The sequence below is a fragment of the Onychomys torridus genome, chromosome 2 (genome assembly GCF_903995425.1).
Source record: "Onychomys torridus chromosome 2, mOncTor1.1, whole genome shotgun sequence".
NCBI lineage: Eukaryota > Metazoa > Chordata > Mammalia > Rodentia > Cricetidae > Onychomys > Onychomys torridus.
In genome coordinates this window covers 135,234,840-135,245,714 of record NC_050444.1, presented here as the reverse complement: position 1 = coordinate 135,245,714, position 10,875 = coordinate 135,234,840, and the positions used below count along the sequence as shown (strand labels likewise).

The following is a 10,875-nucleotide window of genomic DNA, read 5'->3' as shown; positions in this document are numbered from 1 at the left end:
TGGGATTTCAAGGCCAGTGTATATATGTACCTATATCTCATAACAAGTTCTTACTACCTTTTGTGGGGGAACTTATTGGTGAACGCTGATGAAAAATACTATCCAAGAGATCAGATGGGAAAGGTGTTGTGACCAGGGAGCCTGGGACGTTTCTGGGGCCAGAGTTATCTCCTACAAGGCAAGGCATGGGCTCTGGGGATACTGGCAACATCATCATCCACTCACTACCATCCAGATAAGCTTGTCATGGTGAATGCTTACACTGTGGTTCTCATACTCTTGATACCAACATCTCCATTTACTCTTCATCACAAAGTGTGACAAGGACATGACAGACTTCACAGCCCATGACAGTACCAATTCCTTTCTTGTCAAATACCTGAAGGCCAACAACATCATCCTCATGGGTTCCTAGCCCTTATTCTTTGCTACAGTCCACAGCATGGGCAGTAGGTACTCAAAGTCCAGAATCTTCTTATTCATCTCATTTGCTCTTTGGGCTTGTTAGGCCCTTGAGCACCTTGGCACCTGCGTAGTTCTGGCCCAGAGCCCTCATCAAGTCTCCACAGTGGGTGTACAGGACCTTGTTATTGTTTTCTCAGTTCCGGAGCTGGAAAGCCTCCTTGAACTCTATGGTTTGATCCTTAATGACGTCACAAATTTTACTTTGACGTCACAAATTTTACTTTCAGTGTTGTGGGACTTTTTCTGCTTAATTTTTCTCTCCTCTCTCTCTCTCTCTCTCTCTCTCTCTCTCTCTCTCTCTCTCACACACACACACACACACACACACACACACACAGGAGAAAGAGAGAGAGAGCACTTTAAATTCTTCATGATCAAAGAGATTAAAATTCTGAATTCACTAAATAACATAAGTAAAAAAGGGAACTCAGGTGAGGAGACCTAATTTGGCAGTCATACGTCAACACAAGAAAGACTATCTACACCTTCACAGGGCATCCTTTAATGGATAATCAAGAAACTGGGAATAGTGGTTGTCTCTGAGCAGAGACTGGGAACTGAGGCACAGGTGTTTGCATGCATGCTTTCCTTTTTGTCTTCTGAATTTTGTGTCGTGTACATGCTTCTTAAAAAGCATATTTTTAGGATGTTCTCAATCTATGAAAACCGACAACATATTTGATGATAGTTGTCTCTCTCTTTGTCTCTCTCCGAGGTAATCTGTGAGATTGCTAGACAGAGTGACAACATGGTGACATGAAAGTTAAGGGAAGGTTCCATGTTGGGCAGAGTGGGGGGACAGCACAGGATGATCCAAAGGGAAGGACACACTTGCCTTGGGAGGCCGTTCACATTCCCTGCAGTTTGGTTTTCATAATCTCCAACAGTGGTTCTCAACCTTCCTAATACAGCTCCTCCTGTAGTGACCCCCAGCCATACAATTATTTTCATTGCCACATCGTAACTGTAGTTTTGCTAGTTATGAGTTGTAATGTAAATATCTGTGTTTCCCAGTGGTTTTAGGTGACCCCTGTGGATTGATCACCCCAAAGGGGCTCTGACCCACAGGTTGAGAACCATTCATCTGTAAGCTGGTGAGAATGGTGGTGTTTTCATTAGAGGGTACTGGTGAGAAAGATGTTAGATCATGTTTATTAAAAGGTGAACAAGATTGTACCTGATAAAGAAATGGAGGCAAAGAAAGGCTAAGTAACCTCAGAGAGATTCCAATCTGGGGTAGAGGAGACAGACAAGTAAATAAGCAATGCCAGCACACTGTGACAAACACCGCAGGCAGCATCCAGTAAGCCGATGATGCGAGAATGCATGGGAGGGGTGCTGTCTTAATCACGTCCCCTGGGAACATGGCCTGAGGTGGAGCACCTGTGTCAGAGGATGACTGAGGAGTGCCGGGGGGCTCAGTGCCTTTAAACCACAACTGGAAACCTCAGGTGGAGTTGTGTAACCGAGTGTGAGTTCTGTGTGAAAAGTTTCTGAATGCACAACCACCAAAATGAATTCAGAATTGAATGTGCGAGGAAAGGAAGACAGCTTTTGGCAGTGCTTGCCTGTTGTGTCGTGTGGTTTTACCACAGCCTTGGTTCTAGGCATACAACGTGTGCTCAGTTTGCACTGTAGATGCCAAGCCAGTGACTGTTGCCTGAAACACCTCAGTTCAGATTTCTATCTGTTGCATGCTATAAACTGCGTAAGACATACTGAGTCTTCTGCTCTTACAGAAGCCCAGTAGTTTAACAACAGAAGACAAAGACTCCATATTTTCCTGCCATCATTCCTTAACATCAAATTTGTATGTATTTGGATTGTATTGTGTTAGAATGGGAGGCATCTGAGTCGGCAGAGAGCAGTTCTGCTATGGAGGAAGCCCTGGGTTCAGTGCACAATTCCGGGTGAAACAAGCATGGTGGTCCATGTCTGTAATCCTTGAATTTGGGAAGAGGAAGTAGAAGGATCAGAATGCAAGGTTGTTCTTGTATTTAAAAAAAGGAAAAGAGTGTTTAAGAAACTGCTGTTTGGGGGCTGGAGAGATGGCTCAGTGGTTAAGAGCATTGGCAGCTCTTCCAAGAGGTCCTGAGTTCCATTCCCAGCAACCATCTGTAATAGGATCTGATGCCCTCTTCTGGCCTGCAGGGATACATGTAGAACACTTATACTTAAGATATAAATAAAATTCATGAAAAAATTTCTGTTTGGGATGCTGATTTGATTTTAATTTTTTTAAGAAGCATTAAATGAATTTTGGTTTGGTAAAGATTAGGACAGATTTCCAGCGGTTTCTGAAGTGGCTCTAAACATAGTTCTAACATTTTGCATTATACATTTATTTAGTCTTCTCATCACTGATGATTATAAAATAAAATCCATCAACTCTGGAAAACCCTGAAGATACCCTATGTCCTGCAGCACCAAGTATTCAACCAAGATGTGTGTGTGTGTGTGTGTGTGTGTGTGTGTGTGTGTGTGTGCGTGCATGTGCGCACGCCCATGTGCTAGTTTGTGTGGGTATATGAGGAGGCTGAGATGCTAAAGCCTGATGCTAGAACATCTTCCTCAAATGTTTCTCCAGCTTAGTTTTTGAGACAGAGTCTCTCACTGAACCTGGAGCTTGCCTTTTTGGCTAGACTTGCTGCCAGGCCAATAAGCCCTTGAGATCTACTTGTCTCTGCCTCCTGGTACTGGGGTTACAGGTGTTTATACTGCTTTGTCCATGGGTGCTGGGGATTTAAACTCAGGTTGGTCCCCATGCTTGTGCAGGAAGCACTTTGCCACAATAACCATCTTTCTAGTGATTTAATCTTTATATAAAAGTAAGCAAGCCATCCATTTCAGTAGTATGCAAATTGCTTTCATGTTTTTAAATATATATATTTAATATGTTATATATATAATTATCTTAAATTTCTTTATGATTATCATTAATTAAATGTTTGGTTTATATACCTGTACACCCAGGGTTACTTCTTGGGTGAAAAGGGGTTGTGTGTGAAAAGTGTTTCCTGCCCTAGGCTAAAGCCCAGGAAGGAGTGAGGGGAACACCACAGGACAGGGAAGAAGCTAGGATATGTATGTTTCATTTAGGGACTGTCAAGCTTTGGCCTTCACACCAATTCTGTACTTCTGTAAAGAAAGTTTTATTGAAACAGTTTTCTTAGGACAAGCCACTCTTACTTCATTATGTGTTGTAGAATATTCCTTTACACTTGTGAAGATGTGTCACTGTGATTGGTTTAATAAAAAGCTAAATGGCCAATAGCTAGGCAGGAGGTATAGGTGGGACTTCTGGGCAGAGAGAGCTCTAGGAAGAAGAAAGGCCAGTCGCCAGCCAGACGGAGAGGAAGCAGGATGGGAGTACAGAGTAGAGGTAACCAAGCCACATAAAATAACATAGATTAAAAGATATGGGTTAATGTAAGTTATAAGAACTAGGCTGAACAAAGGACAAGCTTTCATAATGAATAAGTCTCTGTGTGTTTTTGTGAGCTGATGGCCCAAAGAACAATCTGACAACAATTATGTATTACCATTCCTGTGCTATGTAGTCAGAGCTCAGTTGTCTGTGTCATATCAAGTGCCTGCCCTCTCTAGAAAATCTGCCCTGACCTCATTCCCTGAGGAACTGTCAACCACGAAAGAGCCAGGCGTCGGTGGAGGGCAATGTGCCTAGCTGACTCAGGACTGCACCGGGAAGGGATTACTCATGATATTCAGAGCAAGTCCAGGCTGGGAATAGAAACCCCATAGCTGTCATTTTGAAGATGATTATTTAGAAGATGATTTTAGAGACTTTTTGAATGAGCCCTGAAGCAAACCAGTAGTCACAGGTTAAGAAGAGAATCTAGGGAGATCCAGAAGGAAAGGCCTATAAAATTAGAAAAAAAAAAAATTGAATGCAGTTTTTTAGAAGCCAAGGGAAGAACATTTTAGGGAGGGAATGACGAGCTGGGACCTACGATGCTGCAGATGATGTCAGTTTAGGGGTCTGGGTTTTGGTACACACCATAGCTGCACATGGTAGTCTAAGGTTAGGAAAACAAGCAGCCCATGTATGTGTACATCCACAAATGTGCATCCAAACTATATACATGTTTTCTTCCTTTGGGGCCTGAGAACAGATATGAAATTAGAATCGAGGTACAGTGTAACATGAATCTTAAAGAGTCTTATTAATAAAACTCAAACCCGAGGCCAGTTATTGGGGTGATTGCTGGAAGATCAGAGAAGCAGAACAAGCCATGGCTTGTTCCTTGCTAGTTCCTTGGGTGATCCTTTTTTCTCAGGCTGGAAGCTTCTGAGTCCTCACCCCAATGGCTCTCAGCTGAACTGTGCTGCTCCAAAGCCTGAATACTTCTCTAGTTATGCTTAACTACATGCTTTTCTCTTTAGTTCCTGGTCCTCACGCCTTATATACTTTTCTCTTTCTGCCCCTACTCCCTAGGATTAAAGGCGTGGGTTACCATGCTTAGCTGTTTCTAAAGTGGCCTTGAACTCAGAGATCCAGCTAGCTCTATCTCCCGAGTGCTGGGATTAAAGGTGTGTACCACCACCGCCCAACTTCTGCTATAGCTTACTCTTCCCATTTTCTAGCCACCATTTTTGGCTTTGTTCTAGTGGCCGTCTGTTCTCTGACCTCAGATATGTTTATTTCAGGGAACACACAATATTTTGGGGAACACAATACCCACCACAGTACAGAGAAAAGGTTTGGGAACATGAACTTGATTTTTGACAAAACATTTCTGTTGGAATTACAGAACATGAACTGGGCTGGAGAGGGGTCAGGCCTCAAAGGCTATGGCTCACAACCAAAAAATGTCAAGAGTTCAGTTCAGAGCATGAGAAATGGCTGATTAGAACTCGTACAGGGAGGTGGGGGGAATTCAGAGGTAGACAGTGCCAACATTTTTCACAGAAAATGGGGGTGAACCAGGGATGGATGTCGACCCCAAAACTGGGGCTCTGGGTTAACATGGGAGAAATTCTAACAGTTTTGCAGAGGGATAGTGGAAAGAGAAAACTGGTAATGTAGGGGGGAGATATCCTGGACACTGGTGGGTTGACAAGCTTATATGACACCTGAAGCAGTGGCAAGAGGCTGACCTCTCCAGTGCGGTCAGTCACCTGACGTCAGGAGGAAAGTCAATGTTTGCCTACACACAGGAAAGCAGATTGATAGAAGTTCTCCTGGTGGTTTCCATCTTCTTGGTGAACTGGGAAGCAAGACCATCTATGGGCACATGACTGGAAAGGAGTGAAGGGCGTCCCTCTGGAGAATGGTAGGGTGAAGGGTTCACTTTTGCACCTCTTCTAGAGGCGTCTTGGTGCTGAGCAGTTTGGGTATGCTGGCAGGCTCAGAGCACACTGTTGGTTTGGATTTGGAAGAATCCAGAAGTCTCTGAGAGCAGTCCCTATAGAGGTCTAACTGGCTTCTTGAAATTCCATCTGTTTGAATCATTTTCCTGTAATACTAGTGTGGTCATGGCAAGCATAATTTTTCTTTAACTCTTTCAGTGAAGATAGAAAAAAAAGTGGTAAATTGCTTCTAAGGAAGGAAACAGGCCCACTGGAGTTCAGGGTACAAGGCTTACTTCCCATGGAAATCCTTGTATAGTGTTTGTGGTGGAGGGTATTAAAAACTCACAGGGATTTATACACTTTTCTAAAGACAAAACCCTCACCTTAGAACAGGAGTTCTCAACCTCTGGGTTGCGACCCCTTGAGGGTGGAACAACCCTTTCACAGGTCTCGCCTAAGACCATCCATCAGAAAACAGGTATCTACATTATGAATCATAACGGTGGGGAATGTGCAGTTACGAAGTAGCAAACGACTGTATGGCTGAGGAAGGCTGAGAAACACTGCCTTCGAAGTTTCTACGGAAACCTCCCTGCATGAGGGTGCCCTTCCAACCCTTCCAGCCCGCCTGGAGTCTGCGCACAGGCGTTTTTTCTTTTTTCTTTTTTTCCCTGCCTCATTTTCTATTCCTCCTTCTCTTCTCCGTCCTTGCTGGTCAACACCCGTCTCTGCTTCAGCCCCCCTTCAGACCCAATACCACACCACACACGTGTTCACACCCGCGGAACACTAACTCCCCTAGTCCCAGGCATTTCAGTAGGAGGCATTTGTAAATAAAATCCCAATTGCTAGGAGGGGCCAACTGCCTCCCTCCATCCTTAGTCGCGGTGTGGCGTTCCTGGGGATCTAGGGGAGGACACCCCACCGGGTGTGCGCTCAGGGAACATCGGCGATGGCACTAGTCTCGCGACTGTTGTTCTAAAGCAGCCACCGTCAGGCCACGTAGTGAGGAAAGGTAGCAGGCCAGCGGCCCGGCTTGCGGGGAGATGAAGCATCACTAGGATGAGCCCGCGCGGGGTGAGACCACGACATGGCCTGGCTGGGAGCCGGGGGGAAGGCGGACGGCGAGAGCGTCCACCGGCTATTGTGGGGCGAGCCCAAAGCCCCTCGCGTTCGGGTTAGAAGTGAGTCACACTGCAGGCTCCACACCTCGGGCGAGGAGGCCACTAAAACCCACCGTCCCCGACGCCCACCCGCAGGGACCACACAACACGCCACGGGGGTGGGGTGGGGTGGCGAGCGCCCCGCGCATGCGCGCCCTGGCCCCACCCCCGGGCCCGCCCCACCCCGCCCTCTGCGTGCGCACCGCCTCGAGCCCGCCTCTCCGAAAGACGGCTGGCGCATGCGGGCCCGGCCGAGCACTGGCTGCCCGAGCCACACCGCGTGCACGTCGGCGTAGTTGTGGCTGGCGCGAGACTCCGAGGCCGGCCTCAGGTAGGCTGACTTCAGGGATCCCGGAGGTACGGCTCCGGGTGCAGGAGCCTGTGGCGCCGACAGAACCCCGGCGCGGACGGCCACGCCGCCGGGGTGATCAACGCCTCTCCTCACCAATCAGGGGAGAGGCGTCCCGGCGGCCTGCCCAATGGGCTGCGTCTCTAACGGGAGTGGGGCGGGCAGTCCCGGAACGCGAGGTGCCGGCTCCCGCGCGCGGGCCGCGTGGCCCGGCCGAGGAGAGGGGCCGACCCGGAGGCCCGGGCAGCCGGGTTTGGTGGGGTGGAGAGCGTCGAAGGCCGCCGCGGAGGGGTCTCGCTGAGCCTCCGCCTGTGGTGTGGCCGGGCTGGCGGCCTGGTGAAGCCTTCCGGCCCTACCCCGCCGGAGGAAGGGGCTTGTAGGCTCGCTGGGCCTGACGGCCCAGGCCGCCCAGCTGCTGTCGGTCTTTGCAGTCCGGGGCGAAGATGCTGGCGTTCTGGAGTTCGCTACGTCAGCGTGGCTCACTTACGTCCACACTCATTATTTTGAATCTTCAGCAGCGGTTCTCGTCCCACTTCTTACGGTAGTGCGAACCCAGGCATCAGGCGCCTCGGGCTAGATTGAGAGCGCAGCACGTCGGCGTTGGATTCTGAGCTTAGTGTCACAGCTTCAATTTAAAAAAAAAAAAACTTTCAAGTTTTACATCTTTGAATTTCTTTGGTGCATCTTGCTCGATGTTGCTCCTGTACTTGAAAACCTTTTGTGTCTTGTCATCTTCAGGAAAAAAGTTCAGCGTGAACATTTAACTTTGCCCATGAGTTGGCCTTTTGCCCGACCCCATCCCTTGCCCCCATCCGCTTTTCTTGGTGCGAGCTGCACTCACCTGCTTGTTCACGCTTTGCGGTTCCTTAGCTTGGTTCAGCCAGTCAGCCTTTAAGGCTTATTGCAAGGCAGGTCTTCAAAACAAGAGCTCCTGGATCCTGCCTGCCTCCAGGTCACCCCTCCCTGTCCTCTGAAGGGCCCCGGTAGGTTACCTTGGTCTTGGCACTGAAAGATGAGCTTTCTTATTTTTCTTTTAGAACCTTGCTGTGTTCTTTCTGTCTCCTTTCATCAAACCTTGTTGACTTATTTATTTTTGACTGTTTTCACTAGACTGCTAGCAATTTGAAGTATGGACCCTAGTCCGACTTATTTTTGTGGTTACTCCAGCATGAGTAGCTCTCCCATGGTAGGTAGTCTGTAAATGTTAGGGAATGGGTCCTCTCCAACTGGATCTTTGTATTTGTTGGAATATTTTTTTGCAAGTCACTGTGGGATTCTGCCAGGATCTTCTCTAGAGAGAGAGGTCCACCCTCCTTGAGTAAAGCTGGGGCAAAGTAGGGTGATTCTTGCAGTAGTAGCCTGTTCTGAACTCATTCAGAGTGGCTGAGGAATCTGTAGGAACATCAGAAATTTGCTCAGTGTGTCTAGTCTATAAGCTTAGTAAGGTGCACCAGGTTAGGACATATCTAAAATATAGCCAAGTTTGGTATACATGCGCTAATAAGGAACCATTCAATTATGAGGTGACAGAGTATTTCTCCCAAACGGTAAGCACTGAGTTTGAGGCAACTATATATTGTATACCCTTTTGGGATTCACAATCTGCACTGAACACTCTTGAAGGTAGATCATGGGTTAAAGATTAGTCACACTTTTGATTTTTCTGCCCATAAAGTCTCCTTCCCCTTTTGAGATAGGGTTTCCATATGTATGTGGATCAGAGTGTCTTCAAACTTGGGGCAGTCCTCCTTCCTCTTCCCAAGTGCCCCTTTCTTTACAGGCACCACACCCAGTCAGACCCTTTCTGGAAAACCAGATTGCATTTTGCAGAAACACACTTTTGAAACATTGCAGCAGAGGATAGAAAAAGCAAGATAGCATTCCTTACTGTTTGGGGGAAAAGGTATTTCAAGTATTATGATTTCCTTGCCAAGTGTTTATTCTGTTCCTAGGAGGAGTGGGGCTGGGAAATTCTTCCAGCAGAACTTCCCTTTCCTTATTCCTTAGCTTATTTTTGTTTTAACTTGGCTTCACACAGAGGTTTCTAGAGGAGCAAAGTGTCTTCATGTTAAAGTAAGCATTTCCTGCCATTTGGTGACTGCATTTTCTCTTCTTGGTTACATTTGGGTTTGCTGACCAAGGTGGTCTCCCAAGCTGGGGACTGGTGATAAATCTTTTGATATGTCTCTATCTCATCACCTGTTGACTCTGCTGTCCTCGGATCCACCTTGTCTCAAGTATTACCACCTGCCACTACCTTACTAATCTCTGGGTTTAACGTGATCTCTGTTGGACTCCTGTTCATTGTGTGCTCCAGACTGGGTTATTTCACAAGTTCCACTTCCTTTAGCCTGAATCATCTCTTTAAGACATACCTGGGAGAGACTGCTGCCAAGAAGCAATTTATGGAAATACAGATGAGAACTACATGTAATTGAAGGAACTGGGGATTTTATTTGACTTCTTTTAAATCCTTAACAGTTCTTTCCTGTTGGTCAGTCTTCTAGAACTTAGAGGAGCTTTGTTCTCTGTGTGTGATACACTATAGTTTAGTCAAAAATATTCTTTCAAGAATTGGAATGCTCTTTCAAGATGGTGCCTTCCCCCCCCCCCCCCCCCCATATTGAGACACTTTGCATAGTATCTCAGTGTCTGGTAGTGATACTGGTTAACTGGCTATGAAACTTTATCTGTAAGATGTATGCATATAAATATGTGCTAGGCGGGCAGTGGTGTCGCACGCCTTTAATCCCAGCACTTGGAAGGCAGAGCCAGGCGGATCTCTGAGTTTGAAGCCATCCTGGTCTACAGATCCAGGACAGGCACCAAAGCTACTCAGAGAAACCCTGTCTCGAAAAACCAAAACCAACCAAACAAACAAACAAATGTGTGTATTTATATGTAAATTTCCTTTCTAGGTTAAAAAGGAAAATGAAGTACATTCTAGTTACCGGTGGTGTTATATCAGGAATTGGAAAAGGAGTCATTGCCAGTAGTGTGGGCACAATACTCAAGTCATGTGGCTTACATGTAACATCAATTAAAATTGACCCCTACATTAACATTGATGCAGGAACATTCTCTCCTTATGAACATGGTAAGCAAACTATATTTTTCTCTTTTCTAAGTAGTAACTGTGTCTGTGGAAGAATATGCTAGCTCTTGGGGATTAGGTATACATCTTGCATAACTTCCATTACCTGCCTTCTGGAATGATCCTTAGTGTAACAGAATGATGCTCTCCCCCCCCCCCCCCAGATTAAAAGGAAGCAGCTATCTCAATAGATAACTCATTGTTTAGAATCATAGAGTTTCTATAATAAATGTGGAATGGGGCCAGGTGGGAGTGGTGGCAGCTGAATGAAAAGTTTTCATTTCATTTGATAAATGGTACATATTTGAGATGACGGAATATGCTGTTTCTTTAGAAATTAACGTGAATACGTAGAAACTGTAAGGGAGTGGCTTTTGGCCCTATCATAACAAGTGTCCTTCAAACAGAGAAGGCTGTTTTATAGGGACCTACCAACAGGCAGGTCCTAGACTTAAAGGGTAGGTAAGCTTGGGATTCTGTTTTGCTACTGG

General features: G+C 46.4%; 1 protein-coding gene and 1 pseudogene across 2 annotated transcripts in view; one reads left to right on the top strand and one right to left on the bottom strand.

Moving 5' to 3' along the window:
• Nucleotides 1–213: 213 nt before the first annotated feature.
• Nucleotides 214–6,725, bottom strand: LOC118577990 (annotated as a pseudogene).
• Nucleotides 6,726–7,120: 395 nt separating this feature from the next.
• Ctps1 (CTP synthase 1) overlaps nucleotides 7,121–10,875 on the top strand; it is a 33,465-nt gene continuing 29,710 nt past the window's right edge. The window contains exons 1-2 of one of the 2 annotated variants that reach the window (XM_036178474.1): nucleotides 7,121–7,272; nucleotides 10,209–10,387. In XM_036178474.1, coding sequence (XP_036034367.1) covers nucleotides 10,222–10,387 — 166 coding nt within the window. In that variant the 5' untranslated portion in view covers nucleotides 7,121–7,272; nucleotides 10,209–10,221. Of the gene's footprint in view, nucleotides 7,273–7,460; nucleotides 8,274–10,208; nucleotides 10,388–10,875 lie in introns of those variants that run through there. The other variant, XM_036178475.1, reaches the window with a different exon arrangement.